Raw genomic sequence first — 19,317 nt, forward strand, 5'->3', positions numbered from 1 at the left:
GACGGGCAATTTCTCTGAGTACCCTGTGCTTTTACAGTTACATAAATCTGGACGGGGTAGTGCTACAACATTGTTTTGGTTCTTAGAACTTTCATCAATGTGCATGTATATAACTCAACTTAATGTATGCAAAATAAATTGGTGATGTCGTCTCGTGATGTGCAACGTAAGAATATAAAACATGCTGACTAGTTCCAGAAATAGATGAATGTATGGATTAAGTGAGAGGTCTCGTATGGTCTTATTGTCAATGTGGCATTGGATTTTCATTGAGTTGGGTACTCCCTTGTCTATCATAATTTAAACGGCCGTAAAAGAGTTCAATGTCATGGTGCTTCGATGTGTAACGGGGTCAGAAAATCAGTACTATATGACCTTGGTTCAGGGGCGGCGGCATGTGACCCGACACGATTTAAACTTGAAATTAAACCTCTTAACTTATATCGTTGCACAATTATGCTTTCCATTTCCTTTTCTTGTTTTCGTGAAGGATTATTTATTGGATCTATTAGTAACGTAAGAAACAATTCGCGCTAATTGCTATCAATATATGCACATGTTGCACGAGAGAAAAGCTATTCGCATTAATAGAACGAGGGGAAAATGGGACAAATGGTCTTTGAAATTTGGTCTAATGTGCAATGTGATTCATGAACTTTTAATTTATACAATATAGCTCATGAACTTCAGCTCAATGTGTAATGTGATTTTTAGACTTTTGGTACATGCTCAATATAATTCCTAAACCATATGAAAATGTTCAATGTTATAATCACTTTGAACAAATTGACAGTTCATGAATCATATTGCGCATTTGACTAAAGTTTAGGAATCATATTGATTAAATTAAAAGTTTAGAAATAATTTGTGTCGTTATCCTTAAAAAAAGGGGCATTGCAAAACTCTTTTTTTTACTTTTTTATTTACCATCGTATATTCTAATTATTAAACTTGATTAAATTAATGTTTGGGAGATCGAATTCGAACAACGAGCACTAAAAGGACCAATGTTATTAAACACACGAAGCACCCACCGTCCGGTCCAGTCTTTCGTCAGCAGTTTGAAAGCTGAAGGTTGGTTCCTCGTCAGTCCCAGCGCGGCGCTCGCGATTCATTTCCATCTTCCTCGGAGAAGAAGAGAGATGCTGGGTCGATGCTCGATGCCTCCATCGTCGAGCGACGTTCAGTTGTTGCAGAGCTTGAGCGGGATTCGGCATCTCGCGGAATCGCGTCGCTTCAAGGTAGTACCCCCCACCCACCACAAAATGCCGAAGCAGACGATGCTCTCGGTACAGCATTTGCAAAAATTTCTTTCTTTTGGACTGATTATGTTCTGGGTCTTCCTGTTTTTCCGAGAAATCGTCGTGCATTGCGTCTCTTCTTGTACTGTTTGGATTGGTTGAGTTCGGCGACAACTGCATTGCACTTGCACTTCTCATGAGATGACGAGGGAACAAAAGATATGGCCGAATGCTATTCAATTTGCTTTTGGGTCAGAACTGGTAGAAGCATCATCGTCATATGTGTGATCATCTGTGGCGAATTTGACTCGCCAGCATGCGTTTGTCAAGAATTGGCGATGGAACTGTTGATAAAGCAGAGCAAAGATGGAAATTGAAAGGAGGGTAGGAGGGAGGGAGGGGAAATGTTGTTGTAATGTAATCTGAAGGGTGTGTTATCCTCTCTCAACTCAACCCGTTCTTGCTCTCCGAATGTTGGAAAACAAGAAGGGCTCAATCATGAGCTCGTAACAAGCTCGTTAATTGATATTCCCATCCGCACGCAATCTTCGGTTCCTTTTTAGCTTAGTACACATGCGTTAGGTCCGACCTGCTCGGCCGCAATTGCCGTGTCAGCAGCACCATTCATCAGCTTTTCTTGGCTGCTAACAACCTTAGAAATTGTATCCTGACTCATATAGTCATCTCATTCCTTTAAAGGGGGTGGGGCTTAGGCCACTTGAGCACTGCTTCGACTTTTGATGTTTCTGTGAAACTGAAAGTGGAGAAATTTATGTCGCACTGATTGTCCCCTTGTGTGAGTCCGAATTTATGACTAGATCTTAGCTTGCGGGATGATGGTTTCTAAGTGCCTCAAGTTTCAAGCACCCTCTTTATGCGTCCGGGATTGTCGTTAGAGTCTTTTTTGTATGCCGGTACATCCTAGATGAAAGCAAAACTTTTCCAAGTTAAGCAGCAAATCTCATGCAAACAATTAAGTATTAATTCATCGATGGAATTACTTTTGAAAAGGATCGGCAAGTTGAAGTCAACCAAACCATTTATGAGTTATCTGTTGCATGCTTTTCTCTTGCATTTCATTTGATTACCCGACTCTTGCATACTGATGAATATTGAGGTCCTCGCAATTGATTTGGGTCACTACTCTTGCATATGAAAGTCTCATTGGCTTTTGCAATGATCTCCTTAGGCGTGGTTCTTGGATCAATTTGGTGTCCTTCATGATGGCAAACAGCCCTATCCTGGAGCAATTTCAACTTGTATGTTTTCATCTTCTTGTTTGGTATAGCGATATGCCATTAGTCAGCTGATAGCAGTTGTTAAAAACTTTTATTTGGCTGACAGTGGAAAAACTAGCATGTAGTGGTGCGAAGATGGTGATCATAAGTAATTCCTCTAGGCGTGCATCGACAACCATGGAAAAGATGAAGCACCTTGGATTTGATCCTTCTCTCTTTGTGGGAACCATCACCAGCGGAGAACTCACGTATCAGTACTTGAAGAGGTCTGTTATCCTCTTCTATTACTTTATATTTGTGGACTCCAATTGTATGACTAGTGGAATATTATCATTTTCAGAATTTAAGTTTTGCATATATATGGAATCTGATAGATAAGTTTCTAATCTTGACAGTAGACCTCCAACATTATTGCTAAATGTTCCGAAACATATATCTTGAGCACATTAATACTGAACTTTGTCATAACGACTATTTGGATGGTAAAAAGTGGATTACTTTAGCCTGCAGTTTTCTCTGTTGATTGTAATTTCTAGGTGTTTTAATTACTTCTGTTCTCTTTTTTCAATTCATGAGATAAAATCAATGTCTGAGAAATATTTGTACCATTTATCTGACTTATCTTTCACATAAATAACTAGTCATCTACGAATGACTACGATTTGTTTCTTCTAGTCATAATCGATGAAGTTCCGCAAAATCTTTGTAAATTCAATTAGTTTTATCTCAAATTGACTAAGAGGACTTCTTTGGGATCACCATCACTCACTCACTCTCTCTCTCTCTCTCTCTCTCTGTACGAACATTAATGTCCTATTTGTCCATGGTATTGTATAATACTTTTCTTTGAAAGCTTACTCCTGTTCTCAAACTCATAGGAAATTGTTTCCTGAAATAGGAGAGATGATGCTTGGTTTGCTGCCCTTGGGACATCATGCATTCATATGACCTGGAGTGACCAGGGCGCGATATCTCTAGAGGTTTAGAAACATGGTTGCTTCAGCATCCTTTGCACACCCCAAGCAATACAGAGAATTTCATGAGTGCAGCTCTTCTTCTTATATGTTTCGTTCACAATAAATAAAAAATGAGAAAATTCTATACTTAAATAAGATTCGAGGCCCGAGGAATTATTGTTTATTTAACCATAATTCGAAAAAGCCCATACTATGAGTGCGTCACTGGACATTGGACATTTTTCTAAACATGTGGTAAGTTTAAACACGATTTCTTGTTTTAGGGCTTAGGCTTGAAAGTTGTGGAGAACGTTGCAGAAGCAGAGTTTATTTTGGCTCACGGCACCGAAGCTTTGGGTCAGGCTTCAGGTTCAGTACGACCTATGAAATTAGAGGATCTTGAGAAAATATTGGAGCAATGTGCAGCTAAAAGAATTCCTATGGTGGTAGCCAATCCTGATTTTGTGACAGTTGAGGCTAGATCCTTGCGCGTAATGCCCGGTAAGATGATAATGAAATTCTTTTCCGGCATATGAAACTCTTTGATGTATGTGGATTCGTTTTCTGGGTGCTATCCTTGAAGTTGTCTTTTTAAGCTTAGATATGGTGCTTGAATCTATGTGGTTCGGTCACTTACTTTCAAATACATGAACAAGCATTTTTAGTGCAGTGAATCTTTCGCCCCAATGACTGGAACCCATAAATCAGAGTTGGTGGTGTATGCACTTATATCTGAGTATTTAAAAGACTTATTGACTTTTTATGATACTTAACTGGGGAATTCAGTGCTCTATGTTATTGAGTTCCTTCCAATTATAACAGCTCACATGTAGCTATAGTTTGCTGTCAGCAAATTAAGCTATTAACTGAAGGATGTAATGGTCTGTACCTTATTCAGTGTGAGATGATCGTTTATTATTTTCCATTAGTTATGGATTCACTTCTTCTGCATGTAGGACTTTCATTATATAAGCATTTAGGTGGGGTAACTAATGTTTATTTTGTCAGGTACGTTGGCATCCAAATATGAGAAGCTTGGAGGTGAAGTCAAATGGATGGGGAAGCCTGGGAAGGTGAGATTGTCTTTTGGTGTTGTTGTCACTAGCATCCTTTATTCACTTTAAAGGACAAATAATGTATGATCATTTGAAGTGGACTCCTAAGTGCAGACTTAGTGCTTCAAAAAAGCTGTAGTTTGGGTGCATGCATGTATGCATGTTCACAGATGTGAGCTACATGTGACGTTAATGAGATTACGACTTGATACCATTCGGCAGCTGTGTTACAGAACTGCATTCCCGAGTGGGGGAAGAACCTGCAGAGATATAGCTTTTATTGTGTTTTATAGATCCATTTGGCATAGGGGTCTTCATTTCACATAATTCTTCCGTGTCTTCCTTTGGTTTTTGCCAATTAAGAAGCGTAATAATGTGTCATAAACTGTATCCTCAAGGAACTGTTAGATTTTAGGAACTAACCATGGTTAGGGTCACACTCAATGATGTTCTCTGTGTCAATCTCTAGGATAAATTTTTCTTTGTTTTCATTGTCTACTTTATCATGATCGCTAACGTTGTAGAATGTCGCATTCCTGTTGAACCAGATTATCTATGAAGCAGCTATGAAGATGGCCGACGCAGATGCTTCTGATTCTATAGCAGTAGGAGATTCTCTCCACCACGACATTAAGGGTGCGAATGCAGTTGGAATCCAATCAGCCTTCATCACGTGTGGAATACACGCCTCTGAACTTGGACTTGACAGTTTTGCAGAAGTTGCGGATACATCTCGTGTGGCGGCTTTAGCGTCCAAATATAGTTCTTGTCCATCATACGTGTTGCCTTCATTTACCTGGTAGAGTACATTCCGGTGAGTATATTCATGGTATAATTATTTTGAGTAGATAATTTTTATAGAAAATTATTCACTTTCAGAGGAGGCACAACTATTAGAAAGAGCGCTCCTAGTCCCCCCACGAAGGGCGACGAAACGTAGTCGTTAGGGAAGCGTCACGGAGTTTACCCCTCCGGCTGTCGGCCGTGCGGGGTTCCTGGGTTATCAAAAAAAAAAAAAAACTATTAGAAAGTATTCCTTACCCAAAAAAAAACTATTAGAAAATATTTGTAAGGGAATGAGAGGAGAATGACTCTAAGTTTCCTGGAGACTACTTTTGAACAATGGATTGTATCTTTTTGCCATCCAGTGTCCGATCGACACGATTGTTGCGTCAAATGACAGACTTGGGTTCTTACTACTTGTTTGGTTCGCTTGATAGCGAATTCATTCCCAGTCTATTCCAAATAAAACTGTTATTGGAAATTATTCTGCTGGACTTTATGAACAACATCAGTAATAACAGTAGCAGCTACATGACGCACCATCCTGTGGATGCAAGGGCTGTCACTGGTTGCCCCGTTGGGCCATTTCTCACCCAAGACAGATCTTCTTGAAGAGCTCAAAAGGTAAGACTCCCCTCGCCCTGACATCCAAACAAGCTCAGATGGTAATGGTGATATTAATAAAGCATAGACTGCAAGAAGATATGTTTAGGGAGAACTTGGGACTTCATTGCCATTGCATTTCGCATGTCATAAAGACAACAGAATGTACTGCTATGAAATATCTATTGCTAGTTTAATAAGAAACCAGCGGACCGGCACACCCGATGCATGTGCATCCTAAAAAATAAATGTGTAAATGCATTTTTTTTAACAATCTAGGACATGAGCGTAAAGATCTGGCTATTTACAGGTCCATGAAACATCCTTCATGTCTCATATATCTGTTTAAGTCCTAGTCTTTAATCATACGGGTAGTTTTGACTTAGAGCAATTTGCATGCAGGTTTTAAAGCGCCAATTATTCCAATAAATGATGTACAAATTAACGTCTTCTCTTAGCCCTTATACGAGGCCTTTTTAAAAGTTGCGATCTGGATAAAAGGTAGTTCGTTGGGTCTTTCTTCCTCGTTTTTGCATTACTTTGCAGATATTGCAGCACAAAAGGAGCAGACTCACTGAACATCATCAATTTACCTCCATTTTCTGAAAGAAATGCATGGCATATATAAAGAGAAAATGCAATTCAACAAGCTTAAAAAATGCTTGAATTTCCATAAAGCATTATCACCGGTGCAACGTAAAGTTGTGCACTCAATCATCCATGTCAGAAAACTACTACAGCAAGACTCAAATTACCTTTCAAAACTTTCCAACTTTCACGTTCGCAAATATCCACACAAAGATAAGTTATAACCGAATATATTGATTTCAATAAAATTTTGCTTGAGGATTCCTCAACAGTCTAAAAGAGAAACAACGAACTTAGTTATCCGGTTCAAAGCTGGATTGGTTTTCGGTTCCACCTAGAACCTTTCCCGAGTAGAATCGACTAGTTCAGAGCCTTGAATCGGGAACTTTTCCTGTCTCTACTCATCCTGCGGAGACCTTTGTATGCCTTTCTTGTTGATCGACATCATCACAAGACAAGGATAGCTTCCCTCTTAAGTAATTAAGGGCACTTGCTGAATGTGCCTGTCGAAATTCCCGTATTCGTCTCTCTTCTCGCTCGTATCTCCTGCTCTGTCGTCTCTTGGACTGTTTCATTAAGCTCTTCCCTTGGAACCTCCCTGTCCTCTCCCCATTTCGAAGCTTCCTCATCCACGTTCACTCCCTGGATATTCCCTCTGAATCGCATAAAGTCTGCCGGGAGGCATTGATGCGAAACCTCTTGCCACCCACGAGCCGTTTTTCTCGAGTCCTCGCCCTCTCTGCATTGCCTGCCTTTGAACTGTTGAAAATAACAGCACTGCGACGGCCGGCGAAGCTCGCCATGGCCTTGATGGCAGTCTTGCATGAGGACCATGAGTACGCCTGCGGCGGGTATTGCAGTGGCGGTTGGTGCGGCCATGGATCTAGGGGCTTTGAACCGATGAAAATACACTTCTTTTCTCTATCTCCAGCTAGACCGGCCCTCAAACTCATCAGCTGCGCCGCATCTCTCCCCTTCTGGCTCGCGGGCAACGCTACCTAATCCGCCCCTCCTCGGTGTTTTGAGCTCCAAGCCCATGGCGCCATGATCGGCAGATATTTAACTCGTTCACATTCGCAAGGTCTAGAAACCTTTGCCCCGAGTTCAAGTTTGATTCATGGTCGACGAGATATAACTTCTGTTCTCTTCTTTCAGTTCATTGAGATAAAATCGATGTCTGAGAAAAATTTGCACTATTTACATGAATTGTCTTTCCACATAAATAACTAGTCACCCGCGAATGACAATGATTCGTTTCTTCTAGTCATATTGGCCGAATTTCCGGAAAATCATATTTAAATTAAATTAGTTTTATCACAAAGTAGACTAAAAGGAGTTATTTGGGATGGCCTTCACATCTCTCTCGCCATACGTACATTAATGTCCTAACGGTCCCTGGCATTGTATATCACTTTTCTCTGGAAGCCTACTCCTCTGTTCTCAAACTCATAGGACATTGTTTTCTTGAAATAGGAGATATGATGCTTGTTTTGCTTTCCTTAGGCCTAGGGGTAATCGGTTTCAGGGTGAGTAGGTTCCAGACCTACCCTATTAGAATCGGTTCCGAGTTTTTGGAATGTGGAACTTACCATGTTTGCCATATCTCCAGAGGTTTAGAAACACGGTTGCTTCAGCATCCTTTGCCTACCCTGGCAATACAAAGAATTTCATAAGTGCCACTCTTCTTATTTGTTTCATTCACAAGAAATAGAAATGAGAAAATTCTATACTTGGTATAAGATTCGAGGCCCTAGGGATTTTTGTTTATTCAACCATAATTCAAGAAGGCCAATACTAAGAGTGCATCGCTGGACATTGAACTCTTTTATAAATTTTGGGGATTAGGCTTGAAAGTTGTGGAGGACGTTGCAGAAGGAGAGTTTGTTTTGGCTCACGGCATCGAAGAATTGAAGCGATGTGCAGCTAGAATAATATTGGAGCAATGTGCAGCTAGAAGAATTCCGATGGGGTTGACGAATCCTGATTTCTTGACAGTTGAGGCTGGAGCCTTGCGCGTAATGCCCGGTAAGATGATAATGAGATTCTTTTCCGGAATATGACGTGCATGAATTTATTTTCTGGGTGCTAACCTAGAAATCTTTTTAAGCTTAGATAGGGTGCATGAATCTATGTGGTTTGGTCATTTACTTTCAAATGCATGAACAAGCATTTTTAGTGCAGTAAATCTTTCACCCCAATCACTGGAACCCGTAAATCAGAGTTTGTGGTGCATGCACTTATTATATCTGACAAATTTAAAGCTCTATGATACTCTGAGTTCCTTCAAATTATAATAGCTCACGTGTAGCTATAGTTTGCTGTCGGCAATATAAGCTATTTACTGAAGGATGTAATGGTCTGTGCCTTATTTAGTCTGAGATGATCTTTTGTTATTTTCCATTGGGTTATGAATTCACTTCATCTACATGTGGGACCTTCACTTTATATAAGCTATTGGGTGGGGTATATCATATCCATTTCGTCCGGTTCGTCGGGGTCCAAATACGAGAAGCTTGGAGGTGAAGTGAAATTGATGGGAAAGCCTGGAAAGGTGAGGTCATCCTTCGTTGTTGTTGTCTCTACCATCCAGCGTTCACTTCAAAAGACAAATAATGCATGGTCCCTTGAAGCTGACTCCCAAGTGCAGGCTTAGTGCTTCGAAAAAGTTACTTACTGTGATGTTTAATGAGATTGTGACTTGATACTGATCAGCAACCGTGCTTCAGAACTGCACTGCCATGTGGGGGAAGAACCTGCAGAGATATAAAGCTTTTATATTGTGTTTTATAGCTCCATTTGGCATTGTGGTGTTCGTTTCGCATAATCCTTCCGGGTCTTCGTCTCTTGGTTTTTGCCAATTAAGGGGCATGATAATGTGTCATAAACTGTATCCTCAAGGAGCTGTTAGAGCTTGGGCAGGGTCACACTCAATGATGTTCTCGGTGTCAATCTCTCGGATAAGTGTTTATCGTTGGAGTCTGGTTCATGCTCATCATTGACAAGAAGGCACGGGGTCTAGAAATAGCTACCGTGCTGCCTATATATATATATAATCTCTTTCTTTTGTAATTGGCGAGATTCAAAATTGTTGACCCAACCCTGATCTATCTCTTTCTTACTATAAATTAGATTTGTAACTATAAATTGAGCTTTAATTATGAGTAAATTGAATCCATAAGCAAAAAGCTATAAGCAACTAGAACAGTTTTTGAAAACAAATAAGTTATGAAGAAGTCACAATTGGACATATCATAAATCAATCACGATGACTTTCGAGAAACTACATATCGCACTCCTGAAAATTTGGCACCGTCACAAAGCTAGCCCTCCAACTGTACAAAGTTACAAACCAACCCCATAAACTTTGATTTCTATCGAGGTCGGCCGTTTTAAGTGCGACGTGAAAATGGATAAACTCATTCTTCCCGACCAAATTCTTCTTCATCGAGAGACAACCGTGGGAGACGGCGGCGGCGGCGGCGACGGGCCCGTGCTCCCTAGGAGAACATTCCGGCGAGATGAACAGATAAAACTACGCCGCTTCGGCGTGAGAGATCCGCCCGCCCCCCCGGATCCTTAAATAAGCATCTTTTGGATGAACACGACTTATTTAATCAAAAGAGAGGGGAAAGAAAAGGTGGGAGAAACAAGTGGCGGAATCACACACAACGCAGAAGTAGTACTACAGTAGCGGCACCGGCACCGGCACCACCACGGCAGCAATGAAAGAAGAAACCAAAAAAACAACCAAGGACGAAAACGACCACTCGAAAACACCTCCCCCCCGCCTCTTTTAATCTTCGCTTTTCTTTTGCAGCAGCAGCAGTCGCAGCCCGCGAGACCGAGTCAGCCCGCGAGTCACTGAGTCGGATCGGTTGACCGTGGAATAAAACCCCGAAAAGAAGCCATCACTCGCTCTCTCGCTCTCTCGCTCTCTCTCTCCTCCACCCCAACTAACCGAATTCCCCCAGATCAATCCCCCATCTCTCTCTCTCTCTCTCCTCCACTGTAACGGAATCGCAACCCCCAAATCTTAGGGCTTTCTCTCTCTACCCCCCCCACCCACCACCACCCACCCATGGACGGCGGCGGCGCCCCTCAGCCGGCGGATACCGACATGTCGGAGGCGGCGGCGCCGGCGCCACCTCCCCCGCAGCAGCAGCAGCAGCAGCCGCAGGGGATCGAGAACATCCCCGCCACGCTCAGCCACGGCGGCCGCTTCATCCAGTACAACATCTTCGGCAACATCTTCGAGGTCACCGCCAAGTACAGGCCCCCCATCATGCCCATCGGCAAGGGCGCCTACGGCATCGTCTGGTAGGTGGAGCTTCTCCTCCCGTCCCCCCCCGACTTGTTTCGGCTGGCCCCTTCTCTCTTCGATTGACTGCTCGTTGAGCTGGCTGCCGATGCATCCGGCTCGAAGTAGCTGCTTCTGCTAGCTAGTTTTATCATCGGCGATGTGTAATTATTTTGTTTTGATTCGGTTGTGCTCTTTTTTGATTCTTTTGCCATCTCTCGGTTTCAGTTCGGCTTTGAATTCGGATACGAGCGAGCACGTCGCCATAAAGAAGATCGCTAATGCTTTCGATAACAAGATTGACGCGAAGAGGACTCTCCGCGAGATCAAGCTCCTCCGGCACATGGACCACGAAAACGTCAGTAGTGAATCGCACGCGTGCATTTTTTGTTCGTTACCTGATTGAGAATGGCTTTCTGGGTTGTTTGTAGTGTCGTTGCTTTAACGGTTGGCTTTTGGGCCAGTGATGCCATTGATATTGTGTCCATTTACATTGCTCTCTGTCTCAGTTCTAAATATAACAAATGTGCAATACAGGTGAATTAGCATTTCCTGTTGTTGACAACAAATCAAGAAATAGTGCAGCAATTAGTAGAGCTGTCAAGGGACAGTACCTAAATGACGCTTGAATCTTCTACTTCGCTAGAAGGGGTACCATGTTGTTCTGTGGTACCATTTCTTCTCTGCACCAGTTGTTAATGAGCCGGAGAACATACTGAAACACCTGTCAGTGTATTGCCATTACTCATATTGATATAGAAGTTCTTATTGTTGCTGTGCCTACTTACAGAGTTGAACGTCTCTTCTTTGAGCTTTTAAGTTCATATGCCTTTAAGTGTTGTTGATAGGAAACGGGGGGAGATCTCTGAAAGTATCTTGTGGGAAAGATGTTTGCTATCTGTTTCAGTAGTCAAAACTTAACACGTTCGACTATCGAGTATGGCTGGCAAATGTCTTGTTTGTCACGTCTAATTGCCCCCACATCATAAACCTTTTGTAGGTGAAAAATAAGAAGTCCTCAAGCCAATGGTTTTGTTTTGTGGTCGTTTCAATTGAAATTGCTTTTTGTTGAATTTTTTTAATCTGTATAGTTTGAGCTGAGTAAATGTTGATTTGGTGTCTTTTTGTCGAATTATAGCTTTTCATTGTCAGAAAGTATAAGCAAATTGAAAAGGAAGTAAAAGAAAAGCATAAATGCATTTACATGGCAAGAAATTATGGAACCAGACAAACATCTTCAATGACTTGGTTATTAATTTGGACTTGAACATTGTATTAATCTTCTACACGAAAGTTGGAAGGATTGATGAGACTGACATTTTAGATGATTCACTTACAACTTTTATCGTGAGCATGGGAAATGTGTATGTCATTTAATTTCTCTTTCTCTGTGTAGATTATGATATAGGCAATGTTATCAAGAGGGAATAAGGGAGGAAAGAAAAGATAAAGAGGGGGAAGTTGTTTTCCTTTATTTGAAAGAAGAAAGAAAATGGACAGGATCGAAAGTAGACGAAAATTGGGATGAATGTGGAGGGAAACTTTTAACTCTAAAAATGCGTGGAAAACACAAAGAAAGTGGATAAAGTTACTCATTAGACTTTGTTTTACAGTTCTTAATCATTTCTAGAAGGGTAATGTTGTTTTTTTTAACACATATGATCAGAATTTTTCCTCCAATCACTCTCTCTCTCTCTCTCTCTCTCTCTCTCTCTCTCTCTCTCTCTCTCTCTCTCTCTCTCTCTCTCTCTCCTTTCTTTTTCTTCTTCCTAAATGCAAGAAAAAAAGACCTCTTTTTCCTCCTCCATTTTCTTTTACTAGATAATTCACATTTCCTCCTGCTTATGTTTCGAACGAAATGCAACCAAAAATATCATAAAATGGAGTAAGATCCTGTTTCAATCGAAATAAATGATAGAATGATTATTTGGGTATCATTGACAACTATTCTTATGTTGGAGGCAAAAAATTTCAAAAGTTTAATTTCTAATATACTGATATAGAAGGGTACTGGTACTCATCATTCTTAGAGATGTTATAGGTGGATTTATCATGATTGGATGCAATTTGAAATGGTATGAAAGTGGTTCTTGTTGGTATAAAGAACAAATTTTGAACTATGATTGGTGGGATTCCACATGCATGCGGTCTTTAATCGAGACTATATTTATCTAGGGCTTGGCTATCATGCTAGATACAAAGTAAGCCCTTTAATTAATACAGAACTGGTATTGCATGGCTGTTTTAACAGAACTTGCTTTTCGGTTATTATGATTCTTATATGCTCATGTGAGATTCTGTTATGTTAATGCAGGTTGTGGCAATCAGGGATATAATTCCACCGCCACAGAGAGAGGTGTTCAATGATGTTTATATTGCATATGAGCTAATGGACACTGATCTGCATCAAATTATTCGTTCCAACCAAGCACTGTCTGAGGAGCATTGTCAGGTTTCATTTAGCCATTTATCGTACGATACTGGCACTTCCTTCTAGATGGGATACTGCTTTCTTGTCAGTAGCTGTTTCTTAATTATGCTAGTGGGAGTTGTCATCCGCTGCTTTCTTGTTATATGCTGATTCTTAATTAGACTATTGGGAATTAGCCAAAAAAAATTAGGTTATTGGGAACTTTCAAAGAAAATCTGTATTCTAATGAAAAGCCAAGATTGCAAAGATATCATACATTCTTTAGCTGCCAAATTTTCTAAAGTTTATTGCAATTAAATTTTTTTTCTTGCATTGACACAGGAAATAATGGGGGCACTAAATGATGCTGGGAGTACATATGAACTAGAATTAGTCATTCCATATATGTAATGTCAGCCGGAATTTCATTCAGCCAATCCTGGGATAAAATATTGCAAGCGGCCTTCTACGGCAATTATATAATTTCATCAATTAAAAGATATTAGATCTACAGGCTATAAATTGGAGGCTTCTCTTGGAGGCATATGAACCAAGACTTTATTGTTCTTATCAAAATGATTATTTGATAGTTAAGTCGCAAATGAGGACACGTAGATCATTATTTATAGATAAAATTTAAGGATCTTCTACGGAATCCATTAGGCCAGAAATAATCTGGAACTGTTGCGGTGATGAAGAATAGCAAAAGAATGGTGCCATCTCCTAGGTTTGCTTATTTATGGGAGCTTGATGATGATATGAGACTGGTTTTCCCATTTTGTCTATATGGCATTGATTTCTTGCTTGGAGAGGAGATGCATGAAGGTTATTGTCATAAACACTCCCTTTTTGCTACAAACACTAGAAATTGAATGCCTGTATGGTGCTGATCATTTAGCTGTATACTGCTCATATAATTTATATTCAAATCACTTGCGTTGTGGTTGATGACTATCCATTTGTGTCTTTTGCAGTATTTTCTGTATCAGATCTTGCGAGGGTTAAAATACATTCATTCTGCAAATGTTCTGCATAGAGACTTGAAGCCCAGCAATCTTCTCCTAAATGCAAATTGTGACTTGAAAATATGTGATTTTGGACTAGCTCGTGTCACTTCTGAAACTGATTTTATGACAGAATATGTTGTCACGAGATGGTACCGTGCGCCAGAGCTATTGTTAAATTCTTCGGACTATACGGCGGCAATAGACGTATGGTCTGTAGGCTGTATTTTTATGGAACTAATGGATCGGAAACCCTTGTTTCCTGGCAGAGACCATGTTCAACAGCTACGTTTGTTGATGGAGGTAACATTTAAGAAGTTGGTCAGTTGTTGAGCAGTTCTCTTTGGAGACTTTCTTTCCATGTCACTTTCTTGCATTTTTTTTCCTCACAAATTTCGCCCTTAGGAGCTCTTTTTCTTCTTGTATTTGCTAATCTAAACCAAAAATACTGCCACCTAAGATGGTTCTAGATAGGCATTCTCTAATTTACACTCTTTCTTGTTGCACCATTTACTATTAATGTGTCTTCAGTGGAGATGGATTTGATTGAGCTCTGTAGAGGTTATGCTGTGACATCTAGTAGTTATGATCGTGTGACCTTGCAGCTGATTGGCACCCCATCAGAGGCAGAGTTGGGGTTCTTAAATGAAAATGCTAAGAGGTATATCAGACAGCTTCCTCTGTACCGTCGGCAATCCTTCACTGAAAAGTTTCCTCATGTCCACCCGCTTGCAATTGATCTCGTTGAGAAGATGCTAACGTTCGATCCCAGGCTGAGGATCACAGGTGCGAATATGTTCTCTGATACTTTCCTGTAAGCCATTTCTGCATGGACTTTAATTGCTTTCCTAATCTACCATGAGTCTCGTGTAAACTAACTGGGTCGCTTGCTGATGTAACTGTCATTGATATTGAAGATGTGGATATTTGCACTAGGGATTTACTCAATTCCTTGTTTGGACTGTGTATGTTCTTCCATACCTGCATCTGCTTGCTTCTTTTTCTGTGTATATTCTAAAATGGTATTTATTGGTTGTGAAGTTGGTAATGCTTTTAGGCTGTAATAATCTTCTGTCTATGTCACTGGATCAGGTTATGCTAAGGGTGCTAGGATATATGCAAAAATTAGTGGCCTGTTATGTGAGCATGTGATGATGATCTGATTATAGTTGAGAAACTCTTCATTGGCTAAAAGATGAGTCATAAGTTATTACCTACAACTTTTCATCTTTTGTAGGGTGCTATGAAGTTATTTTACTTATGTTTATCTATTTTTCTCAGTGACAATTACTTAGGGGTCCTATCATTTCAGAAGAAGTAAACTTCTGAAGGATGTCAATGATTCTGCCCCTTGTGCTTGGTGTGTGATTTGCCAAGTTGCCGAACCAGACTGTCCCTATTTAGTTCCTGAACTCAGGCAATGAACAATAAATGATGAGTAGAGAAACGGGGTTCAGAATGGAGGTTCAAGCAGGCTACTTTATTTCATTTATCTTCTAACTAGTTGAATGTTTGAGAGAGATTTTCATCCAAAAAAGACGTAAAGTGAGACAACCACATCTGCATTCATATTTAAATTGTCATCTAAATATGGAAACTGCAGCTTTTACAGTGTAATGGGGTCATGTACAAGAATCCATGGAGTTGGCCTTTGCCAAGTCCCGGGGTATGATTGGAGAGGTGACTTGTGGCTGTGCTCATACTCCTATTTTGAACACATGAAACCTGATAAACAATCAGTACTGTTTATATTTTCTATTCTGCCAAAAGTGCAGAATGTTAAGGGCTATATGTCAGACATGGAACCTAGGACCAGGATCAGGGACGTGAATTGCAAAGAGCCATAATTCTTAGTTCAAAATTAACCCCACAAAAAATGTTAACACTTTTGTCCTCTTACATTTGAAGATCAATTTTCGTAGAACTTGACAATGATTAAAGAAAAAAAAAAAAAAGGTAGAGCAACACCAAAGTTTTTCCCCAAAAAAAAAAAGTGACTATAGAACATCAAGCTTCTATTGTACAGTCTGATACCAATCTTGTTGATATGGATTGCACTCAAAGTTCGAAATACCGTGAATGCGTCAGTCTCACAGCAGTGTAAGCAGTCTATCAACTTAGTAAGTAATCTACAATCTCAATTGAAGTTGGACGTGCCAAAATAACATAATTGTAGACATCACTGTAGTGAATTTCATGCTATATAAATTTTCATGTACTTCCCCTTAATCTAGTCTCTGCAAAGAATTGGTATTTATACCCTAACTTGTTTGACATGACAGATACATATCCGGCTGCTAGGAGCCAATGTAATGACACATGATTTGGATGACTAGTATACAGATGGCAAATGGGGCCTTATAATGAAACTTAAACTAGTCATTTGGTGATAGTCTCTACCGAATAAAACACTACAGAATGCATAAGTTAATTCATATACCTGAGTGAATGTCATGTCGCACATAATATGTGCATAATCCGCTAGAAGAGGTAGAGAAATACTGCATTCAATACACAACTTTAGTCATCCGCTTTCATTTTGAAATAGGAGCGCGGAAGCATAGTATTCACTTGATCTTTCCAAAATAAAGCACAATTTGTGCTGCCACAAAAAATTCAAAGTAGAAATTTGAATTTTAATTGCTTTAACTTCCTATGCTTCTCTAGATTATTGGTACAAGCTTGATCCATCTTAAGACCGTGACGTCAGAACTGCAGGAGCCAGGAGTCTGTCTCCACGAATGTGCCACCTTCACCCATCTTAGTCTCATCAAAAGCATAAAATGCTAGCCACCATTTGCAGACATACATGGCGGAAATCTCTAGTGAACAGATAATGAATCTCATAATGCCTCTAGAGCTGGTCTGTGTCTGTTTTGGACTGGCAGTGAGTGGCAAGAACTCATTGACTGGCTGGAAGAGATTGTTTTGAAAAGTTCTGCAATTAATACATCATGTGGAACATGTGTGCGGTAAAAGGAATGACAATCACTGATTGAGCTACATTTCATAGACCTGTTAAGGACTGAACTTTCATTTAAGTTTTCTTGGTCTAGCTTTTTTTAAGCTTAATGTCTGAATCCCACAAAGTTTGTTTTCTTTTTCTGAGTCCTTCGGTACACTTCCTGTGAGCTTGGATTGTACTCGTTCCGACAGCAAGCTCTATTTATCAAAAAAGATAGAAGGAATATGATGATGACTTAGATCCTCTAATCATAAATTTATAAGGTCTGTCGTCCTATACTGGGAAATTTGTTGAGTCCGGAAGATTCTGTATTGATTTAGAGACTGAGCTGAAGGCAGCTCATGCTGAAACTACGTTGGTGATCCATTTTTTCGTTTTCCTTTTTTCCCTTTCCTACCTTGGATGGAGATTGGAGTTCGAAAGTTAAGCTCTACTTTAGTCAGTGGGGTATAAAAAGAGTTTCTTGCAAGGTTTTGTCATGGTTGATGTATGTTTCCTCAGTAAAGGAGAAGCCAATTTTGTGGACCATCTGCTGTACATTGTTCTGCTATGAGGCAAGCTTTTGAACTTGGTTAATACCACCATCGAGCTGTGTTGGAGGTTCTTTTCTGATCAGAAGACCGATGCTTGAACCACCGAAAAAGAAAAAAAGAGAAGTTACCTGATGTTTGGACTTTTGTTCATACAGTAATTATTGGTACGAGTTTCCCCAAGTATGTCTGCAAATAAAGTGCTTGGTATTTGGTGATTGGCCTGGTTGTATGCTCAAATTAAAAAGCCACTTGGTTTGTCCTAACACGTGGGAGATGCGATGAGCATTTATATATGCCTTTAAGTGTGAGTCATGATTCACAGCCTTTCTGAGAGCTTAGAAAATTATGCATGAGTGAGTTTCACGAAGCCGAAACAGGTATCTCATGAATGTAATTAGGCCCGATTAGGTAATAGTCCTGCATATATGTTTGGCTCATTCACTGATTATGGCATGAATGCTTTCGTCATTAGCCAAGGTAATGTGATTTTTGGCTGCTTTTTTAAACAGGGCCATTGTAGATTATAGATTGCTTCAGGTGATAGGACAAAGGGATCTCGTAAATTTCCTTCCTATGTCTTACCATAAATTTGCTTAGTTGTTGTGCTTGTCTCGTGACCGTAGACATTCCTGTTTCAATGAGATTTATGAATCTCTTAACACTTAGTTTCTTTGGTACAGTTGAAGAAGCATTGGCTCATCCCTACCTAAACTCGCTGCATGACATCAGTGATGAGCCGACGTGCACGAATCCATTCAACTTCGACTTTGAGCAGCATGCACTCACGGAGGAACAGATGAGGGAGTTAATTTATAGGGAAGCGCTCGCTTTTAATCCCGAGTATCTACAGTAATGGAAGTCATGCTGTTAGTATGTGGTGGCTTTTCTCGAGTGTGATGCCCGTGTTTTACGTGGCGATGATTTATTTCTTCGTGTACATATTTTCTATCTTATTGTTGGATGGCTCTACTATTGAATTCTTTTCATGACTTCGACAACCATAAGAACTTTCAAAGACTGCCTGTATTAACTGTTTTTCTTCATTGCTCCACCTGTTAATTGAGCCAACATCTGCTGAGTATCCTTGCATACCTCTCTCTCTCTCTCTCTCTCTCTCTCTCTCTCTCTCTCTCTCTCTCTCTCTCTCTCTCTCTCTCTCTGTATTGATGGCACCGCCAGGATATGATTGGGTTATAAAATCCTATTATACGTGGAATAATCATCAGAGTAATAGGGGATATCAGCACAAGGCGTATGATGATGTTTGATATTACTGACACTAATCATCTCTTGAATATTTTTTAGCCATCACCGTCTTTCATTTTGCATTCAAAGGGTAGAATGAGGTCTGAATATTCTTAGAAGCTCCACTCTCCGACATTTCCTTCATCGGGGACACGGTTGATGATTCGAATTCCATTCTGTGGTGTTGACAGGACAGTTAATGTGGCGTGGAACGATTGTAACAGCAACTGTTAAGGTTGCTCTTCTACTTTTGACATGTGGTTTCGAAACACAATTCTGCTGTATTATGGTTCTGTGGATAGTGCATGCCATGCGTTCCTTTGTTATCTTTTGGTACAAACCAAATAGGGTATATGGACTATGGAGGACATTCCTGATAAAGTCCTTTGGAATATCTGA

At 40.2% G+C, this 19,317-nt stretch overlaps 2 protein-coding genes and 1 long non-coding RNA gene across 4 annotated transcripts; all 3 read left to right on the forward strand.

Moving 5' to 3' along the window:
• Positions 1-1,127: 1,127 nt before the first annotated feature.
• Positions 1,128-5,372, forward strand: LOC130135734 (uncharacterized). Its single transcript, XM_056305366.1, has 7 exons — positions 1,128-1,241; positions 2,431-2,500; positions 2,586-2,745; positions 3,378-3,459; positions 3,720-3,936; positions 4,444-4,508; positions 5,039-5,372. Exons 1-7 carry the CDS (start codon positions 1,143-1,145, stop codon positions 5,291-5,293), a joined length of 948 nt encoding a protein of 315 aa, XP_056161341.1. The 5' UTR covers positions 1,128-1,142; the 3' UTR covers positions 5,294-5,372.
• A 136-nt stretch (positions 5,373-5,508) lies between these two features.
• LOC130135736 (uncharacterized) lies at positions 5,509-6,494 on the forward strand. Its single transcript, XR_008814978.1, has 2 exons — positions 5,509-5,897; positions 6,279-6,494. It is a non-coding gene; the product is annotated as an uncharacterized LOC130135736 (long non-coding RNA).
• Positions 6,495-10,448: 3,954 nt separating this feature from the next.
• Positions 10,449-18,754, forward strand: LOC115689729 (mitogen-activated protein kinase homolog MMK1). 2 transcript variants are annotated; one of them, XM_056305365.1, is made up of 6 exons: positions 10,449-10,781; positions 10,990-11,119; positions 13,076-13,213; positions 14,146-14,478; positions 14,781-14,961; positions 16,843-17,668. In XM_056305365.1, the coding sequence occupies exons 1-6, from the start codon at positions 10,543-10,545 to the stop codon at positions 16,869-16,871; spliced, it is 1,050 nt and encodes a 349-aa protein (XP_056161340.1). In that variant the 5' UTR covers positions 10,449-10,542; the 3' UTR covers positions 16,872-17,668. The 2 variants fall into 2 exon arrangements, with proteins under 2 accessions (XP_056161340.1, XP_030471733.2); XM_030615873.2 differs by lacking the exon at positions 16,843-17,668 and adding an exon at positions 18,354-18,754 and having other exon boundaries at positions 10,452-10,781.
• The last annotated feature ends 563 nt before the right edge of the window (positions 18,755-19,317 follow it).

This window comes from Syzygium oleosum, unplaced genomic scaffold (assembly GCF_021117445.2).
Source record: "Syzygium oleosum isolate NSW1041296 unplaced genomic scaffold, Sole_v2.1 Sole_v2.37, whole genome shotgun sequence".
Lineage (NCBI taxonomy): Eukaryota > Viridiplantae > Streptophyta > Magnoliopsida > Myrtales > Myrtaceae > Syzygium > Syzygium oleosum.